The sequence below is a fragment of the Oratosquilla oratoria genome, chromosome 5, assembly GCF_046742065.1.
Source record: "Oratosquilla oratoria isolate Oo_2021 chromosome 5, ASM4674206v1, whole genome shotgun sequence".
Classification (NCBI taxonomy): domain Eukaryota; kingdom Metazoa; phylum Arthropoda; class Malacostraca; order Stomatopoda; family Squillidae; genus Oratosquilla; species Oratosquilla oratoria.
In genome coordinates, this window is record NC_134781.1 from 42187965 (window position 1) to 42212004 (window position 24040).

At 37.8% G+C, this 24040-nt stretch overlaps 1 protein-coding gene across 3 annotated transcripts in view; it reads left to right on the forward strand.

Moving 5' to 3' along the window:
- The window catches only part of LOC143025483 (retinol dehydrogenase 12-like), a 144571-nt gene that overhangs the window by 81564 nt on the left and 38967 nt on the right, over nucleotides 1-24040 (forward strand). Inside the window, exon 6 of one of the 3 annotated variants that reach the window (XM_076185211.1) lies at nucleotides 4782-5565. The exons of the other annotated variants lie outside the window; for them this stretch is intronic. Within the exon in view, the coding sequence (XP_076041326.1) occupies nucleotides 4782-4885 (104 nt within the window). The 3' untranslated portion in view covers nucleotides 4886-5565. Of the gene's footprint in view, nucleotides 1-4781; nucleotides 5566-24040 lie in introns of those variants that run through there. 3 annotated transcript variants of the gene reach the window in all.

The window sequence follows — 24040 nt, forward strand, 5'->3', positions numbered from 1 at the left end:
GTTCCATTTCTCTCTTGCATGAGTATGCCTCCTAATCCTATGTCAGACGCATCAGTACAAAGAATGAATTCTTTTTCATAGTCGGGAAAAATTAAAATAGGTGAACTCGTGAGTTTATCTTTCAACTTGTCAAAAGCTTGCTGTTGTGCAGGTCCCCATATGAACTTTGAGTCCTTTCTCAACAAAGAACTTAGTGGATTAGCAATGTCAGCATATCTTTGAATGAATTTTCTATAATATCCTGTCAATCCCAAAAAGCTCCTAACCTTGTCTACATTGGTCGGAACTGGAAAATTCTTGACAGCGTCAACCTTTGAATTCACTGTACTAAGTCCGTGTCTGTCTATCTTATGTCCTAAGTAAATGACACTGTCTTGCAAGAACTTACATTTTTCAAGTTTTACTTTTAACCCTGCTTCTCCTAGTCTTGAGAATATCAAATCTAATTTCTTAAAGTGCTCCACTGCAGTCTGAGAAACTATTAAAATGTCATCTAGAAATACACTGGCAGTGTTTCCTAACAATCCATCTAGAACAGTATTCATTAATCTCATGTAAGTTAATGGACTATTACATAACCCAAATGGCATTCTCTTGAACTCATAATGCCCTGTTGAAGTAGAAAATGCTGTGAACTCTCTTGAATCTTCATGCAACTCTATTTGCCAAAAAGCTGATTTGATATCTATAGTACTAAAATATCTATTCTCAGTTCCCAAACTTCTCAAAATGTCACCGATAATGGGTAATGGTAACCTATCACGAATGGTGTGCTTATTCAATTCCCTGTAATCAATAACTGGGCGCATAGTCCCATCTGACTTTGGTACTAAGATCAACGGAAAATTCCAATCACTTTTACTATGATCAGTAATATCCTGTGATAACATTTCAGTGATCAGTTTATCTACTATTGTTAATTTAGAGTGAGGAACTCTGTAGGTGGGTATGTAGATAGGTTGTGTTCCTGATTTTAGCTTAATGTGATGTTTTAAAACAGTTGTTTTGCCTAAGGTGTCCCCCGGCAAAGCAATTGCTTTTTTGTGTTTCACAAGCAAAGCAAGTAAACCTTCATCCAACTCAGGGCAATTAGTTGATTGTAATAATTCTTTATATCTATTTCTTAAGTCTATTCCTTCTTGAACTGAACAGATTGATGAAGTTGGTAATTCTATCTCCTCACTATTCTCATTTAAAATCTTAATAGGTTTAGTACACACCTGAATACATCCTATTTGTGTACCTTTCTTTAAAACTATCTCTTTATTCATAGTATTAATTACCAATACTTCTACCCTGTTCTTATTTGACTTATAAATCCCTGAGTCCCACTTCAATCCTTTAATTTTAACTGATTCTGGGACTGTAATTATTTCAGAGTCTACATTGATTCCTTTCAAACACACTTCAACCTTATTAATTGACATGGAATGTAACAATGTCGACCTTGTTACACCACAATCTGCAATTATCAAGGCTTCAGTCTTTGATAATTTAGTAATCTCTGGGATTTCCTGAACTTCTGAGTTGGGTTCACAAGTTGCTTTACCTTCTGTTGGTCTGGACCGCTCGGCCTCATTATCTAAGATAGAAATGTTATCTAAGGATTCATTGATTCCTGTCACTGGTCTTAAGTCTGGTTGATTTAAAAATGGGATTAACTGTGACTTCACTAAAATTCCTAAGTCAGCAGGACAAATTACCATGTTTTCTTTTCTCATAGTTGCAAATCCTATCAATAAATCTCCTGGAAAAACAGACTCTTCTACCACTATCACTGGAATATACAAATGTTCATTTGTATATAAGACAATTTCTAGCTCCCCTTTACCTAATGTTTTTAACTGATTTCCAGTTACACCTTGCAATGAGTAACGGATTGGTTCCAACATTTTCACTCCCGGGTTCAACTGGTTTAAAACTTTACTAGTAATTACATTAACTACAGACCCTGTATCAATAGATATTTGAATAGGCTTATTGAACACTTTACCCGCAATGAGAGGTCCTACAGATGTTTTACCAACAGTAATTATCAGTTTGTCAGTTTCTTTCATCTCTCTTGCATTCCCATATTTAACACAATACCGCCTATCGGTATATATATGGGGAGTTCTGAATTTGTTTATTCTGTGTCTGGGGGTTTTCCTCTTAGCCCTGGGGGTACCCAAAAATTTTTGCATTCATGAGTCCTGTGACCTATCTTATTATGATAAATACAGAATGGAGGGTTCCTACATTGATACTCACTGTGGCCCTCGTATTTGCAATTTCTGCAAATAATTCCATAAAAACATTCTTGGGCCTTGTGTCCCCAGGTATTACAATTAAAACATAGGATTCTAGCATCCCTGGATGGACTTCTAGCATACCGCCTATGTCCTACTTCTGTTTTCTTAAACTCTCTAGAGTTCCTATGTTGGCTTTGTTGATTTATAGGCATTATATATGGGTTTATTGTTCTGGTCTCACTGTATCCTTGAAGAAGATAATCTACTTCTCCTAAACTTATATTTGATTTAAGATCTTTGTACAGCCTTTCTGCTGTTAAGTCATCAGAATTGTTTTGCTAACAATCCAAGTGTGATCAATTTGATTACCTGAGAAATTTTCATTTTGTCACTTGATCCTTCTATCCAGTCTGAATCTTTCAAGATAGAATTCATGTCTTTTGACCATCTATCTAATCTAGCTAAGTACTCTGTGTCAGTTTCACTTGTCCTAACTTCTTTTATCATCCTAACTAATGACCTAATAGGATCCTGGTCACATTTGGACATAAAATGTTTAATGAAGGCTTTCTTATAATCTTCATATTGATTAATCTCTTCCATTTGCTGGAAGTTAATGACAAACCTAGCCCTTCCATGCTCAGGATCAATATTTTCCTTGAGTACCTCAATCTTTCTTTTTTCATTTGTTATATTCTTACTATCAGTGTATCTATTAAATTAAGATATTTGTTGACACCATAGGTATTAGATTCTCCAGTAAATTTAGGGATTGACTAGATAAACACCATATGAGGACGGAGCCTTTATTTGTACGACGTTTCGCTTATTACAGCTTTTTCAAGCTGTAATAAGCGAAACGTCGTACAAATAAAGGCTCCGTCCTCATATGGTGTTTATCTAGTCAATCTTGTCGGCAAATTTAGGGATATTTGTGTTGGAGGTATGGACTTCATGTCTTAACACATTAGAATTCTGAGCGGTACTCATACTAATACCTTGCTTTAGCCTGGCTGCTTGCGATGTCACTTCGCGATGTCAACTTCTATCTTGACGTCCTTCTTCGGCCTTGTCATTCGTCAGCGACGTTGTTCCTCAGCTTCATCACCCACTGCCTTGAAGACCGCCTTGTAGATGATGATCACCTTGAAGAATGCTTGTTCCAGTCGTAGTAGTAGTTGCTTGTAGCCACTCGTTCAGTTGCTCGTAGTTTGTAGATCTCTCGTTCCTCGAAACCAATACACTCTTGATTGTGGTTGCCTTATTCCCGTAGACTTTCTGGCACCACTTTGCTCACCAGTTTATCTCGCACCACTTCTCTTCGGAGGTATGTTTAACACCCAGTTCATCCCACCACTGCCACCACTTTCACCTCCTCTGTCACCACCACTATCGGTCCTCGACCGTTTACACTTCTATAAGTTCGTAATTCCACTCACAAGGCCCCTTGCCTTCGTTACGTCAGTCTCACTAGTATCCAAGTTCGTCTTATTCATTAGGCCCCATGCCTTGTATTTCTCATGTACTTCAGACCAGTCCTGAGGTTAAGGAAAATTGATTAGTTTTTCTTTTCTTTCCACTATAATTACACTGTCTTGGTTACACTCAGGATCTCTCTCCCTCGTCTGCCCACGAGATCCCTCTCCTATACGCCAAGCCACCTTCGTCTTAGGTCACTAATTTTTCTAATCCAATCTCCTCTGACTTCTCAAATAAATGTCACTCTTTATGGGCGTGACTTTGAATTCATGCACCAATAATTTTTCCTCCACCTTTTCTCCAATCCGGAAAGCCGTTACAATGTCACAAGCAATATCGTTTACCTCAGCATTAGTCAAACGAAAATAACTTGCGCTCACAGAGTGTTTTGATTACATCAGCGATTATTACACAATCACCTCCCGTCGGCCGTGTTTATACAGACAGAACGGCGCCTCAAATCTTTGTTTATAAAAACAATCGATGTTGAGCCAATGCGAGTCTGACTAAGCAATTGTTGCTTCTCGGTGACTAAACAATTCGCTGACTCAGCATTTCAATATCCTAGTGTTTCCCCATCTTATTAGCATTCGTACCTCTATTTACTGGCCTCTTACAGTGGTGTTATTGTTTTTCATCTTTTCATTTTCACATTTAACCTCAGTTCTTTTTTAATTCACATAGTTCATTATTTATGTTGGAATTCTTTTTCTTTAGTTCACATATCTCTCTATATACTTCAAAATAGTCTTTCCTTAAATTCACAATCTCTTTCCTTAATTCCATGAATTCTTTCTCCCACGAGTTTCTATTAAAACGTCTCCCTTTCCATGTCTATGATTCAACTGAAATTTCTTTCATAATTACCAAATCCAGAAAAATGGTCATCATTGTTCAACCTAAGGAACCCTCTTGGAGTTTCAAAGCCTCTATTTACATTTAGTTTTGGTATAGCACCTCCAGAGGGCTCTGCATTTGTATCGAGTGGATTTTATGCATTTGTTTTTTGGCCACCTCCCTTGTAAGCTGGAAATAGCCATTGATATATGTATGTACTTATTTGAGATGTAGATCAGTCTAGATGGAGAGATTATAGAGAACTACAACTTCATTTGGCTCAACGCCTCCAAACCCATTGTAGACAAACAAGTCTACATTCTGGTGGCAAGCAGTGAAATCCAAAGCAACAGGTCTACATTCTAGCAACAGTGGTTACAAATTAGCAGACTCCATGTGGTGAGAAGATACACCAGAGATCTACTCTTCAGTCAAACATGGCCACTTCCCAACTCTATGTTGAGCTGCATCAAGCATCATACTTAAGAGCCAACACTCTTCACTGCATTGTCAAGCATCATACAAACCAACACTCTTCACTGCATTGCTAAGCATCGTACTATGAGCCAACACTCTTCACTTCATTGTCCAGAATTACTCCCATGAAAAAATTAGAGCAACAAACTCTTACATAATTCCTACCAACATTCTGGTAAGCTACAAGACAATCCCCCTCCGCGGCATTGACCTGCATCCATGACGAGACAACCCTCATCCCCACATCCAGCACTACTCCCACGAGTCGGTCAACTCCCACCTTCTCTACTTCACTACCATTTTGGTAACAACCTCCTCCACTGCATCTAGTTTCGCATTACCTCCAATACATCATTGTCTACGTCTTCATACAAGTGCAACCTTCAAATCCACTTCAATGTCAAAGTCACCCATATCTTTGTATATATTCCTCTTCTTTGGCATTATAACCTCTGTGTTTGCATGTTCATATTTTCTTGGATATATTATTTCTATAACTCACCAGCCCAGTACATTGTACTAACTCCTCCCACTGTTTACAGAAGTCCATCTTCCCACTGAATTGTCCCACTGAATCCTCATTCATAGAGCCAAACTCCTACATCATCCTGGTTAAGTAAATATTTTTCCATTCCCAATATCACCTAGGAGGCATTACACTCTTTCATTTTGTGTGTCCAAATGTCTTTCTGACTCGACATACCAATCTTTTACACACAGCCTCTATACGATCACTTATATTACACCAGACATGCCCCCCTCCTTCTGCTAACAACTCTTCAGATAATTCACCTGCTACTCAAATGACAACACAAAATCTTATCACCATAGTCAAGGACAAGACCACATTACCTCTCTTTAATGGTAAGAACATATCTGTACACAATTTTCTCTATGAGGTTGAATCAGAGATAACATGATGGAACATCACAGACAACAAAGGTAAAATATCCATTCTAACATCCAGAATAGACAAGAAAACACATTAGCTGGTGATGTCATTCAGTCTGATCTATTTGAGGAGACTAATTCTTATGATATTGTAGAGCATTTTAAGAAGTCCTTTGCATCATTTGAGCCACTTGGATCACTTTCCCCCCTATACTCTTTGGTTAGAACTTACAGTCATGGTCTGCACCACACCAAAGAGAAAGCTGCAAAGATTGCTTCAACATTTAAGGGTGAACTCCAAGAAAGCCTAAAAAAAATCAGACTGTCTCAGATGACAAGATTTCATTGGAAAACGTAATCTCACTTATAGCATAATTTTGACTAAAATTCCAATTACACCCAGACACACTCCAGAAAGCTGTCACTATTCCATTCACACCAGGTATCACCTATAATACAACTAGGTAAATACTAGGCAAATTCTCGAGGAAATTCTGTGACATGGACTAAGCTATCACCCAGCTCCAGAGCCAGTCATTACCCATTGCACCTCCCCCACACAATAACCCAGGTTACACAGTCCCCCTCACATAACACGAGATCAAGACATGCATCTCGCACTCAACATCACTCACACCAACACTCCATCAAGAACACAAATGTTTTGTATATACTGCCACAAACCAGGACACCTTGCAAACACGTGTTCCCACAGACAACCTTCTCAACCAAACTTACACTGCAATTATCACAGTACATGTTTCCACACAAGTGATCACTCTCTCGCAAGGCATTCACATAACACATCTCCATTATGACTACAGAACACCAAGATTCAGTGCACATAAAGGACAGTTACTCCATACCTGGGAAATCCCTCATCAGTCCTATCAGTACATACCCTGGATATCCCAAACATGTCTTCCCATTCCTTAACATTTAATGCTATGTCTAGCAACTCAAAGTGACAATCTTTCTCAACTCTGGTTCCCCAGTCAGCATAATGTCAACACATAATTTCCATAAATTCTGCACTGCAACAAAATGTGTCACCATTTTGGAACACCCCCAATGTCAACCTTTGCATTGTAGATGATGTACCATTCCCAATAGTAGGTAAATTTATCCTTAGACATTAGGTTCAAAGATGAGTGCCCATCCATTCCAGTTACCGCCTATGTAGCTGACGTCCATTTCCCTGCTGATATCCTCATAGGTTTAACATAGATGAAGCAATATAATATCATCATTTACCCTGCTCAACATGGCATCATTTATGCTAATCATTTCCTCCCTGCATTGCCATCAGCAAATTCCCATAAAGTCAACCACATCAATGTGGCCAAGCAGGTAAAACCTGGTTTAATGCCAATTAATTCTAGCACAACTGCTCAAACTAACTGCTTCATCACACGAGGATGCACCAGCTATTAACTCAGATGGCACCGACACACACACACATTCCCACGACTCTAACTCTTCCACTTCACTACCAGCTGTAGACATACATTCCAAGCGTAACAGACGCGCAAACTCTTCACACATGTCAAAATCAGCGAAACTCGGGACAAAACATCCAGTAAATAACGTTGATCTTTCACCGCCTGAGGACCATTTCTTGCTCCTCTTAGAGGATTTCAACACACAATCCGCCCCAGTTTCGGAAGTATTATCTACCTTCAAACACACTCATGCAGTGCTTATCAGCCCAAAGACACTGTTCCTTCATGAATATACAAAAATACATATATGAGTTTTCCAAGCACATGACACTGATGTACTCTGTACACCAGAAACTTGTCAGCCATCAGCTCTACATCAAAGAAAGGTCATATTTGCATTTTAATTGTCAGTGACACTAATGCACCCCTCCATCTCATGAAGGAAACTAGTTGTTATTGTGTGGGATGTGTAAGCTATGTTTCTCGTGTGACCAATAAGGTATAATCCAGTCTTTGAAATAAGTATAGTTGGCACAATGAAAGAAGAAAAAGACAAAAGAATATTAAACGAACCAATGAAGAGAGGCCTGGACAAGTAAGGTGGAATCACCAAGAGGTGTCACCCCCAAAAAACATGTTTAATTGACACTCCAAGGATAAACCAAAGGTAGGAGAACAACAGTTTTTCAGGTTTTTAAAGAAATCCAGGGGAAATAGGTAAAAGCTTACATATAGAGAAGTTGATGCAGTAATGCATTAAGAATTTGCGAAGTAAACAAATTATTGGAAGAAATCATAGATTTAAAATTGGACTACTGAGCTATACTTAGGGAATTGATTACCTTACATAAGAGTAACGAGCAAACGATTAGTGAGTCAAGTGACCCAAAGAGCGAATTTGATATCCTCAATAGAGAAAACGAAAGAATGAAAAATGAGGACAAAAATAAAAATGAAGAACTGAAAAGGGAGGTCAAAGAGCAATTACAGGTAGTGACCAGAAAGGTGGAAGAGTCAATTAAAGAAACAGACCTCATTGAAAAGAAAAAAAAAAATGGAAAGAAGAACAGGAAAATAAAATATCTTTTAGAGAAATAGTACAAAAACAGATGGAGGAAAATACAAAAGAGACAGTTATGAAAGTAATTAAAGAAAACAAAAACTGGGTGAGAGATACAGTTGACAGAGGTAAATGCATTCTGATCCATGGTATCCAGGAAAAAATTATATGTATAAATACCAGAGAGAAAAGGAGGAAAAGGAAATAACTAAGGAACTTTTGAAAGAATACAGGACGAAGGGCAAAATTTTGGTAAAGAAATTGATGAAATTCATTAGGCAGGTATTCAAAAGAAGATATACACCTCTGAAAATAAAACTAAGAACTCAAATGAGCTGAGGAGGTATTATCAAAAGTGGTCAAATTAGCAAACAAGAAATTCAAACATATATGGCTATAAAAGGAAATGAGTGATGAGGAAAAAAGAGGAAGACAAGGCTCTCAGAATTGAAGCAAATGATAGAAATGAGAAAAGAACAGAGATTTTTTTTTTTTTTTTTTTTTTTTTTCTTCTTCTTCTTCTTCTTCTTCCAAGTACTGGATTTGAGACTGAAAAAATGGTACATCAGAGAAATGGAAATTTAAACCAAACAAGAAAAGAAAATATGAAACTAAAATTGACACACACAAATATCGATGGTATGATCTCTGGAATTAATGAACTAAATCACTATCTAGAAATAGAGAAACCTGACATTATGGGAATCGTGGAGACAGAACTGAAAGGACCTCTATCAACAAGTAGAGTGTAGTGGGACAAGGTCTATACAACCACTGGGCGAAAAATAGAACAGAAAAGCAGGGATGAGGTGTCATGATATTGACTGAAAAGGGTTTAGATGTGACAAAGATAAATGAAGGCAAAGATAATGTGGAATTAGTTATGATTAAAATTGGAAACAAAAATATGAAAAGCAGAAAATTTGTAGCAATGTGCCACCAAAAACACAGGCTTGGTATGATAATGATCATTCTAAATTACTGGAAGACACAATGAATGTGCTAAATGAGTTACTGAAAGAGGGTGGTAACATAGTAATTATGGGTGATTTTAATGCAAAGGATATAATCTGGGAAGAAATGATAGTAAAAGGGGGAGAACTTTAGAGCAACATTGTACTGGATATGACCATCGAATACACCTTAACACAATGGGTTAAGGAAAATACTAGATATAGAAATAATAAGGAACCATCGAAACTAGACCTAATATTAATTTCTGAACATATTGTGAACAAAATGGAGTATAAAACACCAGTTGGAAAGAGTGACCATATACTAATAGAGTTTGAATTAAAAGAACAAAACAATGTAGAAAGAAATGATAAACATAGAGAAGGAAGATTAATGTACAACAAAACGGATTTTGTAAAACTAAGAAAAAAATTCCAAAATACAAACTGGGATAAATTCTCCAAAGAAGAAACAAAGATGGAAGACAAATGGAACATATTCAAAGAAAAGTATAAGGAAAGAATTGATAAATATGTACCAAAGAAGAAGCAAAAAGAGATTTATATAAAGTGTTGGTATAACAAAAGGTGCAGTGAGGCTAAAGACAGAAGTGATAAAGCCTGGAAAAGAGACAAAAAAAATATCCAAATGGCAAACATATAAAACTTAGGAACGAATATGTGAATATACGTAGGAAAGAAAAAAGGAATTATGAAAAAGATATTATAGACAAATATAAGGATCAATCTAAACTCTTGTACAGATATGTAAATGATAAATTAAAGGATAAACATGAAATTGTAAAACTGCGTGAAGGAGATGAAGAATATATGGACATCACAGAAATGGCAGAAGTTATGATCAGACATTTCAGGTCTGTTTTTACAATTGAGAGCTCACAAATTTGGGAAGATGGACAACAAGAAAGACCCCCTAAAATGAAATAAATAAAGGTAACACAGAAAGAAATAAGAGACCAAATAAAAAACCTAGATATTAGGAAATCGCATGGACTAGATGGAATTACAAATTGGATACTGAAAGAGTGTATAGACAAACTGACAGAAAATTATACAAGATAATAGACTTTTCACTCAAAGAAGGAAAGGCACCACAAGATTGGAAAGATGCAAACATAGTATCAATATATAAAGGAGGAAACTAAGAAGATCCTACAAACTTCAGACCAGTATCCCTTACAAGCACAGTAGCAAAAATATGCGAAAAAGTTATCAGAAACAAATGGATCAAACACTTGGAAGAGAATAGAATAGTAAACCCTAAACAATTTGGCTTTAGAAGTGGAAGATCATGTACCAAAATCTTAATATGCTTTTACTCAAGATTAATTGAGATAGTACAAGAAAGAGATGGCTGGGTGGATTGCACCCTCTTGGACTTGCAGAAGGCTTTTGACAAAGTACCACATAAAAAGTTAATAAGAAAAATTGAAATAATAGGAATACATGGTAAGCTACTGGAATGGATGAAGGATTTCTTAAATGGGAGAAAAATGAGAGTGGTACTTAGAGACAAAAATTCAAACTGGAAAGATGTGAAGAGTGGCATCCCGCAAGGCTCTGTATTGGCTCCTTTAATGTTTGCCATATATACAAAATGATATGGATGAGGGAATGAATTGTTACATGAACTTCTTTGCTGATGATGCCAAATTAACTCAAGAGAGTAAGCACAGAAGAAGATTGCAGATTGCTACAAGAAGACCAGGACAAAATATGGGAATGGAGTCAGAGATGTGAAATGAACTTTTTAACATTAAGAAATGCATAATGGAATTTGGAAAAAAGCAAAAATAGAATATCGGGTCAATATAAAATTGGAAACAAGGAAGTAAAAAAAGTTGATTCAGAAAGGGACGTGGGAGTGATCATCTCAAGTGACTTGACACCTGATAAACATGTCAATAAATTATTTGGAGAGACTTATTAAGATCAATGAAAGTGGCCTTCGACTACATGGATGAAGAAATGGTAAAAAAAATAATGGTTATACTAATAAGACTTAAACTAGAGTATGCTGCAACACTATGGGCACCTAGCACACAAAAAAAAAAACATAAGAAAATTAGAAAGAATTTAATGATCAGTGACAAAAATGGCACCTACACTATCAAATTTGATATACAAACAAAGATTGGAGAAATTACATCTATCTACCGTATTTTTCGGACCATAAGGCACTTCGTACCATAAGGCGCACCCGTAATTTGCTATTCCCTGTCCTTACATAAGGTGCACCTGGTCTCGTCATTGGATAATCATGCATATGTGAGTGCATTCAGAACAACATTTTCATTGTTGAATGAGAAAAATCGGTTGGGATTTAGCAAAATTACAAAAATAAATGATGAATATTTTTATTTTGGTCAGTGAAATCAAACCACCTCCATGGACGGTATGCCCTGCCAATACTCCTAAAAAACAACAAACACGTTATGGGAATTGTGGGGAATAAAACCAACATTAGCAGTTTTATTCCCGGAATTCTCTATTCACTTAAAAACACAGGATTACAAATGAAGGTAAATTTTTAGTTTCGACCATGGGCGCAATATAGCAATAAAATTAATTATTTTGTAAATTATAATGTATCAACATATGCAATTTTGTGAGCGGAAATAAAAAACAAAAAATGTGCTGAAACAGATTTCGTAAGTAACGAAGTCATGTCAGATGAATGGTACGCCATGTTTGTTATGATAGATGCCGACGTCGAAGATATGAAAGGGTGATAAATTCGTCCAACCTAACCTAACCTGCAAATTAAATGTCATCCGGCTCGTCCTCGTTGTCGTCGTCGTGAGAGACGTTGGCGTCCCGATCCTATGCTACCGACTTCGTTCATTAGCATATTTGCTTGTAGCAAGGTATTTTTTATTTTCATTTCCGCCCACAAAATTGCATATTATGTTAATACATTTTAATTAACAAAATTAATAATTAATTTTATATTGCTATATTGCGCCCATGATCGAAACTAAAAAAAATACCCAAATGACTACAGTCTGAGTGGAGCGAGACTATACCAATGCAAAATGGTTGTCTGTGTTGTGGATGCTATCATGTCATAGCCATGATAGTGTGAATGAATGCCGTGGCATGGACCCGAAAACTGTCAAAGTTTTCGCAATTTTCTTGTCAAGATACATGCATCTTGGTTATAACTTGGTTGTAACTTTTGCTAGGCTTATCATGCACTGTCGCCATCGGCAGGCTAGCTACGAAACGTGTCAAAATAGTACGTCACTATCCGAGGCATTTTTTTGCACTGAAGCCACATATAAGGCGCACCACCTGATTTTGGCCCCTCCAATTCCTAACTCTTTGCCGCAGTGGAGGGGCTTAGGGGCAAGCAACCGGAGTCTGATGCTTTATTTTTGGACTTCAGTTGCTTGCTCAACTAATTTTGTTAGGACCTTTTACCTCCTTCTCCAAATTTTTATTCCTTCTCTCCTCTTCTTTCTGAATTGATTTACGATGTACGACTTTTGCTCCCTTTTCGACTATGGCTTGGACTGCTCTTTGGATTTGTTGGAGGGTGGAGAGGACTGACATGCCTCTCCACCCTTAGAATTCGAGTACCTGACGTGCGTGAGCGAGGGGAAAGTCTTATGTCAAACATGGTTCCCAGCACTGGGTCCAATCTCGACGGACTGAGGACGCCTTAGGTGCTGGGGATCATGTGTATAGCCAGGTAGTAGCTTCTAGGGATGGTTACATGACATAACAAGCCACATCCCTCCCTTATTGGGCTCCGAATCATGGGATTTTTGGTGGGTGGAAGGCTATTTGGTTGAATATTTGAAAACCCGTTCTTATGGAGAACAACCCCCCCCCCCTCCCTTCTGTTGACGACTCTGGCTTGAATAGGGACACAGTATTAGACTCCTCCAAGACCACAAATGTTATGACATTAAAGCCTTATTTCCCTACTCTATCAGATACTGACACTAAGTCTAGGATCAGGAGGACAGGGAAAGGCAATTCAGGAAAAATTGAGATAACGCCAGGAAAATTTGAACCCAACAACTATGCCAAGTTTTTGATTCTGAAAATGAGAGAAGGACAACAAATGAGGGACCTTGACATGTTTTCTGTCGATCGCGAAATCAAGATGAAATGTAGCATCGAACCAAAGATTTCTTACATGAATGATGGCAGTTTACTGGTAGAAGTTGCATCACCTGATGATAGTACTAAAGTCCAAAATATTTCGTCGCTAGATGGTCAAGAAATAGATTGTTTATACGATAAGAGACTGAACCAAGTTAAAGGCGTGATAAGATCTACAGAATTACTTAGATATTCTGAAGAAAAATCCAAATGGAGCTAAAGGACCAAGGAGTAGTAGATGTGAAACAAATGAAGAAGAACATAGGTGGTGTATTAACACCCTTGCCCACGTACGTTCTAACATTTGATCTCCTGAAGCTACCTAACATGATAATGGCTGCGTGGCTTCGACTAAATGTTAGACCATATATTCCATCATGTCGAAGGTGCTTCTATTGCCAAAAATTTGGTCATGTGATTGGGACTTGTAGGAGAAAAATTAAAGGTGAAAATGCAGTCTGTGAAAATTGTGGTTTAGAAGCTCATGGTGAATGTTCTAATTCTCCACACTGCATCAACTGTGGTGAAGATCACCCTGCAAGCTCAAAGAAATGTGATAAATTTACTTTTGAAAAAGAAATTCAGACACTAAGCAAAAGAACACTTGAGCTTCAAAGAGGCTAGACAACGAGTAAACGCTATGTTCATTCGACCAGGGGTTTCTCCTCCATCATTAATAAGCATAAGCCCTTGAATAATAGAATGCCCAACACATCAGATAACGTATCTACACATGAGAAGAGTCTTAATTCAAAATTGACCATTCCTAAAAACTCCGAAATCACTCCTGCAAATAATAGACTTATGAAGAGACGCTTGAGTGATGAAAGAGAAGAATCTCTCTCATCAAAAATCTGTCTTAAAAATACGTTTAACTTGTTGGATGATGAAATGGATTTGGAGGACCCCAAATCCTCCAAACACTCCCTAGTCCCTACCTGTCCAGTATCTCAGGTGGGGACTTCTGTCTCGGCAAGTGCTTTGGTGCTTGCTGGGACCCCTGTCCCGCCCCCATCTCCGGTCCGGGCTGGGACTTCTGTCCCGGCATGTGATCTGGAGCAGGCTGGGACCTCAGCTCCGGCTACCGTTCCCGTGCGGTCTGGAGCTTCTGTCTCGGTTTGCCCTCCGGAGCAAGCTGAGACTTCTATAATGGCTTGCGTTCCAGTACAGGCCAATAATTCTGCCCTAGGTTGTGCTCTAGCTCAGCCTAAGACTTCAGTTTTATCTAACAAACCTACCTTGGATGGCACAGTGGTCCAGGGGAAGAAGTCATCTGTCTCAGCTGGGAATACTGAAGTCATACCAAAATCTGTGGTAAAAGTTCCTAAAGAACAAAGAACATTAAGTAACTCAAGGCGAAACATAAAGGTGCCAATTAAGAACAAGAAGGCATCAGAAAAAGATCAAAATGTAAAAAATCCTGATCCAAGGAAGACTAAAGAGTCTTCCAAATAAAATAAGATAAATTCTCTGCTATTTTGCAGTGGAATTGTCAAGGGTATAGAGCTAAATATGAAGAGCTTAAACATCTAATATATTCTCATTCACCAATATGCATTGCCTTACAAGAGACCATGTTTGGAGAAAACCAAATATTTAGTCCTAGAGAGTACATTATGCATCACTCTCCTATCAACCCTTTACAAGGAAGCCATGGTGGAAGCGCTCTTCTAGTCAGAAATGATATTCCTCATAAAATTTTACCCTTGAATACTCCCTTGGAAGCAGTAGCAATTCAGATTAATATAACTAGAGTATATAACATTTGCTCTCTCTATCTCTCGCCTAATAGAGAATTTTCTAGTAGTGACTTTACTAGTTTATGCAATCAGCTCCCCCAACCGTTTTTAATTTTGGGAGATATGAATAGTAGGCACCAGTCTTGGGGTGATGTGACATCAAATGCAAAAGGGGAACAGCTTCAGCAAATCATTGAGAACACAGATCTTACTGTTCTTAATACTAATAAACCTACTCATTTTCATATCCAAACAGGGACCTTTTCTTGCATTGACCTATCCCTTGCGAGTCCTAATGCTTTCATGGATTTTGAGTGGGATGTACTTGATGATCTCTTTGGAAGTGATCATTTCCCAATCATCATTTCAAATGGGAATTCAGTACCTGTTGCTAGAGCTCCCCGTTGGTGTACTGATAGGGCAGATTGGCCTCTTTTCCAAGAACTATGCAATATAGAGGCAGATGTAAATGACTTGCCAACAGTAAGTGAAGCTATTTTTTATTTGAATAGTATTTTAATAAATGCAGCAAATCATTCAATTCCCAAGACCAGTGGAAAATTTCGTCGGAAGCCTGTTCCCTGGTGGAATATACAGTGTACTATAAGACATAAAGCAATGAGGGCTGCTTTCACCAGATATCGTAGGCATAGGTGCACCGTTTACCTTATATGCTTCAAGAAAGCCCGAGCCCAATTTAGATGGCATATAAAGAAAGCTCGCAGAGAATGTTGGATACAGTTTCTCTCTAGTATCACATGGAAAACTCCAATGACGTTGGTTTGGGCCAAGATCAAGAAGATAGCTGGGAAATTTATACCTTCCCCTCCTCCTGTTTTGAAAATTAACGGATTATTTGCTTCAGATCCAAACACTGTAAGTGAAGCTTTTGCAAGGCATTTTGCCAAAGTATCTAGCAAAAATCTTGACTCACCGTATTATCAATTACGCTCAAATGAGGAAGCTCGTTATCTTGATTTCACTGCTAATGTAAGTGAATCATACAATATACCCTTTTCCATGAAAATTATATATGATATGATAAAGAACTCGTCATATAATACTAAAGTTTTTATCTTGGATGTTTTAAATAGAATTTTCAAGGATAGCGATTTTCCTGAAGTTTGGGAAACAGCTTTAATTTTACCCTTCCTCAAGCCTGGTAAAGACTCCTCCATCCCTTCGAGTTATCGACCGATTGCATTGACATCTTGTCTCTGTAAATTAATGGAAAATATGGTCAATGCCAGGTTGGTTTGGTTTCTAGAACGGAGAGGGGTGATCTCTTCTGCTCAATGTGGATTCCGTAGAATGCACTCTTGTACTGATGTACTGATTCGATTGGAAGATTCGATCTGCAATGCTTTATTAACCAAGCAGCATCATATCACTGTCTTTTTTGATCTTGAAAAGGCATATGATACTGCCTGGAGGTATGGCATTTTAAAAGTTCTTCATAACATCGGGTTGAGAGGTGAATTGCCACTTTTTATCAAAGCTTTTTTAAAAAATAGTCTTTTTAAAGTTAGAGTAGGCAATACTCTATCCAAATTAACGGTACAAGAAGAAGGAATTCCTCAGGGTAGTGTATTAAGCGTAACCCTGTTTCCCTTAGTATCAATGGTATTACTTCCGTTATTCCGCCTGAAGTAATGTTTACGCTTTTTGTTGACGATTTGTCCTTATCATTTGCGGCATCTAGAATGTCTGTAGCAGAGCGAAAACTACAGTTGACAATCGATAAAGTAGCTAGATGGGCCTCTGAGCATGGATTTCGTTTTTCACCATCAAAAACAGTAGTGATGCATTTCTGCCGCATTAGAGGTCACCATCCTGACCCAGATTTATACCTATATGGTCAGAGAATTTCATGCGTGGAGGAGGCAAAATTTTTGGGTCTGCTATTTGATCCAAAACTATCTTGGGAGCCTCATATTAAAAACCTTAAGATAAAATGCATGAAAGTTTTAGATGTTCTCAAAGTTATTTCCTGTACCAAATGGGGGGCTGATCGTAAACACCTACTCCAGTTGCATAAGGCACTGGTTATACCCAAACTTTTATATGGATCTGAAATATATTCGTCAGCAAGAAGCACAAAGCTAGAGAGACTGAATGCTGTTCATCACACTGGGGTGAGGATTGCTACAGGAGCATTCAAGTCCTCACCAATTCCAAGTCTCCTTGTTGATGCTGGGGAATTACCCCTAGTCTTAATGAGGCAGTCCCAGATGATAAAGTACTGGACTAGAGTTCAAAGACTTCCTAACTCCTTAAGTTTTAGAATTATTTTTAATGGCAATTTTAATCATTTTAATAATAAATCTTCATGTCCACTTCCCTTTGGACTTAGAGTAAGACATGTTTTAGAAGAATTAGGTTTGCCCCAATTTCAAGTTCTTCCAGTTAAGTATTCAGCATTTCCCCCTTGGAGGCTACCATATGTAGATCACTGCAGCTGCTTAGAAATATCTAAGACTGGAATACCGGAGCCTATGATCAAACAAATATTTCTCGCCCACTTTGAAGATCACAGAAATTCAGTTTGTATATATACAGATGGCTCCAAATCCAATGCTGGCGTTGGATTTGGAGTCGTTTTTCCCAGTTTTAATTGCAGTGGAGCATTGCCTAGCTCTGCTTAAATTTTTACAGCTGAGCTGCATGGAATTCTAATGGTTTTAAAAAGAATAGTAAACCATGCTGGTTTTAGTTTCACAATTTTTAGCGATTCTAAGAGTGTGTTGGAAGCCTTAAGTTCTTATAATCCTACCCATCCATTAGTTTCAGAAATTTTAGAATGGATGTTTTTATTAAGTCGTAAAAGAAAATTAATTAGATTTTGTTGGGTTCCGTCCCATGTCGGTATAATAGGCAACGAGGAGGCTGACAGGTTAGCCAAAGAAGGATCATTAAAACATCCTATTAACAAGGCCCTTCCAGATACCGACTATCAGCCTGAAATTAAGAATGCAATAAAATCTTCCTGGCAATTCTCATGGTCTTTGATCGAATCTAATAAGATGAGAGAAATCACAGACTCTGTTAATCCATGGATATATTTATCCAGCTGTCGTAGAAGAGAAGTGTCAGAGTGTCGCCTCCGAATTGGACACACGAACTTCTCTCACGGCTTTTTAATGAGTGGTAACTACCAGCCTTTTTGCAGCGATTGTTTGGTGCCACTAACGGTTAAACATTTACTGGTCGAATGTCCTAGCTTGGTGGAACAGAGAGACATTTTAACAGGGACAGGGCTGGGAGTTTTAATTTGAGTTTTATTTTGGGAAAAGACTTGGACGAAGACTCTCTTTTCAATTTCATTGAAGATGTTGGTTTCTCTAACTTGATCTGATTTTAATATACAGGACATGTTTTATTTTATCTAGTAGTTGATATATATTGAGTTTACTTTCGGTGTCAATAACCCAGTAGTTACGACACCAGATTGAATGCTTATAATTATAATCAATCAATCAAACCTGATTTTGGCCGATTTTAAGGATTTTTTTCCGCGCCTTATGGTCCGAAAAATACGGTACACTGGAACAGATAAGAGAAAGAGATGATTTGTTGACCATTTACAGAATATGAAAGGGATGGAAATTCTTGATAAAGACGACTTATTAAAATGGGACAGAAGAGAAACAAGAGGACATGAAAAGAAGCTAAAGAAGGACAGTTGCAGAAGAGATTTGAAAAAGAATAGCTTCCCACATAGAGTGGTTGGTGTCTGGAACAAACTAAATGAAGAAACAGTGAGTGCCAAAACTATACAAGATTTTAAGAATAAACTGGATGCAGAGAGATACAAAAACGGGTCACCATGAGCATAGCTCCCACCCCATAAAATACAACTAGGTAAATACATTCCCACGACTCTAACTCTTCCACTTCACTACCAGCTGTAGACACATTCCAAGTGTAACAGATGTACAAACTCTTCACAAATGTCAAAATCAGCAAAACTCGGGACAAAACACCCAGTAAATAACATTGATCTTTCACTGCCTGAGGACCATTTCTTGCCCCTCTTAGAGGATTTCAACACACAATCCGGCCCAGTTTTGGAAGTGTTATCTACCTTCAAACACACTCGTGCAGTGTTTATCACCCCAAAGATGCTGTTCCCTCAAGAATATACAAAAATACACATACGAGTTTTCCAAGCACATGACACTGATGTACTCTGCACACCAGAAACTTGCCAGGTCAATGGCATTTCCCTGCCTTCAGCCATCAGCTCTACATCAAAGAAAAGTCATATTTGCATTTTAATTGCCAGTGACACTAATGCACTCCTCCATCTCACAGTTGGTACAAACATTTGCAATTTCGAAGTACCTTCACGCATTAAAGTCATGGAACCCGTTGATGTATCTCAGCTTAACCAAATTCATTTCCCTGTTGCACAAGCAGACTTGCACTTTGCAACAAGTTCAGATGTACCATTGCCACTAAGGTGAACCCCCTTGGAGTCACTAATCCTATTCAGCATCATATACCCCTTCGTTAAAGCCATGTTACATTCCTGCATACAGATTACCACACATTAAACACATGATTGTAGATAACCTTATCCAAGACATGATTGCCCCCAAATGCGATGGTTCCTTCTGTCCTGTAGTTGACTTCAAAGAGTTAAATAAGGTAATGAAACCAGAAAGACACCCAATTCCTATCTTACAAGAGCTCCACTCCATCGGTGAAAACAACATAGTGTTCACGATCTGAGACCTTATGTCAGGATATTTCCAGATTCCCCTTGCCCCAGAGTCTAGGTCCCTGACAGCTTTTAGCACACCCACAGGACACTATCAATTCAAATAACTTGTCATGGGTCTCGTATCAGCCTCTTCAGTGTTTACATGACTCATGCACACAGTACTTGCAGGCCTCCTAGGTCGTTTAGTGTTTATGTACCTCAATGATATGATCATCGCTTCTAAGTCAGTTACCAAACATGTATACACTCTACACACTGTCTTCTCATGACTAGAACAGGCAGGTCTCAAACTGAAGCTTAAGAAGTGTTCTTTCCTTCAGAAAGAAATACACTTCCTAGGGCATGTCCTTAATTCACAAGGAATTTTAACCTCACAGGACAAGGTCAAGGCAGTCATAGATTTTCCACGCTACTTCTGTAGAACACATACATTCATTCCTTGGTCTGTCAGGTTTTTACAGACGTTACATTCAAGGTTACACTAGTATAGCAGCACCTTTAACCTCATTACTTAAGAAAGACACTCTTCAGTTGGACACCTGACCAAGATAAAGCCGTTAACCCATTATGTCCCAGTGTCCTGTGTTCCCAAACTATCTTACCTGACGCCCCCTTTTCGCTTCCAGTAGACCCGCACGCCCCCACTCCCTCTTTTGTTCATGTGAAACGATTCTTGCATTTATTTCTTAGCATTGCTCAGGAAAACAGATTTCTGTTTGTATTCAATTTTAATAATGAAATCCACTCAAACAAATAATAGTACATTCGAGACATTTTTCTAACTAAAAACGAAACATTTGGTTCAAAGGGAGTGAAAAAAAAAAGTTTGAACATTAGCAAATTGGCAAAATTGACTTGCAATTTTAAGAATAGATAATTTGAAAACATGGCATATATTATTTGGAAAGACTCATGAGATTAAGGCACAATTTATGAACTAATTTAGTGAGAAAGATGCTGCTGCTTCTTCCTCACAAGATTAGAAATTCTAGGATTGAAGTATTGGGAGTTTGTGACAAGTCCCTAAGTGGCGTCAGTGTGATTGGTATCGGTGACATGTCCAAAACGTGTAAGGAGAATTAGCTTAATAGAAAACGGGTTGGAGTGACTGCTATAATTATACTTTGCATGTACTGTCTGGGGTATTGGCTGCATGTTATTGTGGCAAAGTAGCATGCAGTTGATACTTTAGGGTCTATATGGGGCGCCCCTATGGACCAGAGCCACGCATCATTTTGTCTGTGATACATGGCCATATAAGTAGTCACTTGATTGATTTTCTTGGTGACAATTACTTAATTCAGCATGTAAAAGAGCCCACAAGATATGGAAACTTACTCGATCTATTGATCACTAGCCGCGAAAGCATGGTAACTGATGTAGAAGTCGGTGAATCTGTTGCAAATAGCGATCACAACTTAGTTAGATTCAAACTCCTAAATTTTTTTAGAATAGATACTTGTGTTTCTAAAATACCCGATTTCAGTAAAGCTCAGTTCATAGGCTACGTCAGGAGCTTCAGCTTACAGATTGGGAGGCAAAATTAAACGAAAGACCTGTAGATCAGATGTGGGAAATATTTCAAAATATGCTCACTAAGATGATTCAGACTTACATTCCTTTTAAGGACAGACATCCCTCAAATCAGGCTCGCCCAAAGTGACTCGACAAAGAAACTAAAATAAGTATTGCTAAAAAGAGACAGGCTTATAAGAAATATAAGTGCTCGGGTGCATCTAATAACTTTGAAAGTTATGTATCAATACAAAGAGATTTAAAAAAGACAATAAGAAAATGAAAACGACAATACGAATTGAACATCGCTGATAAATCCAAAGAGAATCCCAAAGAATTCTATAGTTACATTAGAGATAAAAAAGGTTGTTAGGAATCACATTGGTCCACTATTATCTGCTGATGGTCAACTTGAATATTCAAATGAAGGAATGTGTAATATCTTAAACAATTATTTTAGCTCGGTATTCATAAACGTAAACTTACTATGGTAAATATAACAAAAGAAAAAATTAAAAGTTGTATAGATAAACTCAAAGTTAATAAAACACAAGGGCCTGATGGTTGGCATCCAAGAATCTTAAAGGAAATGAAAAATGAGATTGTTCTTCCATTAGAAATTATTTTCAAGAAATTCATCATATCCGGAGATGTCCCAAGAGAATGGAAGCTAGCTAACGTTACTCCCATATTCAAAAAAGGTGACAAAAAGAAGCCAAATAACTATAGGCCTATAAGTTTGACTTCAATCGTAGGAAAAATAATGGAAACTATCATCAGAGATGCTATCGAACATCATTTAGAAAGTAACCATTTGATAAATGATACCCAGCATGATTTCAGACGGAAACGTTCTTGCGTAACTTACTTGAATTCTACAACACAGTTATCTCAAATTATGACAAAAGAAACAATATAGATTTAATACATCTAGACTTTGCAAAAGCTTTTGATACCGTCCCACACGAAAGACTACTTACTAAATTAGCTTTACATGGAATAAGTGGTAGCCTATTAAGTTGGACTAGTAATTGGTTGAATGGTCGAAAACAGAGAGTTGTTTTAAATGGAAAAACTTCTAGATGGAAAAATGTTACAAGTGGAGTTCCTCAGGGTTCCGTTCTTGGGCAACTTCTATTCATAGTATATATAAATTATATAGACCATGGACCAAAATCTCCTGTTTCCAAATTTGCTGATGATACAAAACTGTGCGGAATGGCAAATGATCACTTAAACCAATTAGATATTCAAGAAGATTTAGATAAATTACAGCAATGGTCTGAAATGTGGCTAATGAAATTTAACACAAGTAAATGCAAGGTAATGCACATAGGTAAAAATAACAGTAAGTACGATTACAAGTTATTTGGAAATTCGTTAACAAAAGTGGATAGTGAAAAAGATCTCAGCGTAATTATCAGTAATGACCTCAAATCATCCAAGCAGTGTATTTCAGCCTCTGAGAATGCAAATAAGATTCTAGGACTCATTGCGCGATCTTTTGATTTCAAAAGTCCATCACTCATTAACAAGCTATATAAATCATTAGTTCGTCCACATTTGGAATATGCTGTTTCCGTATGGTCACCGAATCTCATTAAAGACATTGACAGACTGGAAAAAGTACAACAGCGAGCCACAAAACTGATTCCAAATGTCAAAAATAAATCATACAAAAATCGACTAAAACATATCAATCTGTTTTCCCTAAAAAAAAGCGTAGACTCAGAGGTGACTTGATACAGGTCTTTAAGATTCTAAAGGGAATTGACAACATCAAAAGTGACAAAATTTTCACATTGAATGAGAACCAGACAAGAAACAATGGTCTCAAACTGTCCGGAAATAGATTCAATTTGGAAGTAGGTAGAAACAACTTTGCCAACCGTGTAGTTAATGAATGGAATGAACTTCCTGCACAGGTAGTACAATGTAGTTCAGTTTGAAGGTTTAAGAATCATTTAGATAAACATCTAAGCAAGATGCTGTAATGATTATAATTTATTTTATATTATTTGTTTTTTGTTTTGTTATCATTTGTCTGTTCGATTTTCATTTATTATTAGTTATATGTCAATTTATTATTACATACATACATATACCAAGGCTTTTTCCCCCTTACAAGGGAGGTAGCCAAAAAGGAAAAGGCATAAAATCATTCCCACCCATTCTATCCCTGAATACACTCCACACCCCTCCACCCTCCCTCTTATCTTAGCACCTGGATGATGGGTCATCCCTGCACCTTATCCACTGCCCTGGGTCAAAAGCAGTGTCACAAGACACAGCACATCCACAGCAAGGCCGCTTCATTAAATCGGCGACCCCCCCCTCTCTGTCCCCCCATTGCATAAAAGGAGAAGACAGGGAGAAATTCCTTCGGGCTGCGTCAAATTTTGTTCACACATATTACCTCACCCCCATCCCCCCATCCATTCCACCTCATGCATCACAACATTCTCCATATACAACCATTCTCCATTCACCCCTGTCTTCTGTCCTCTCCCGTCCTTCCTCAACAGATATTCCCCTCTTCCCCAAAGCCCCCTTCAC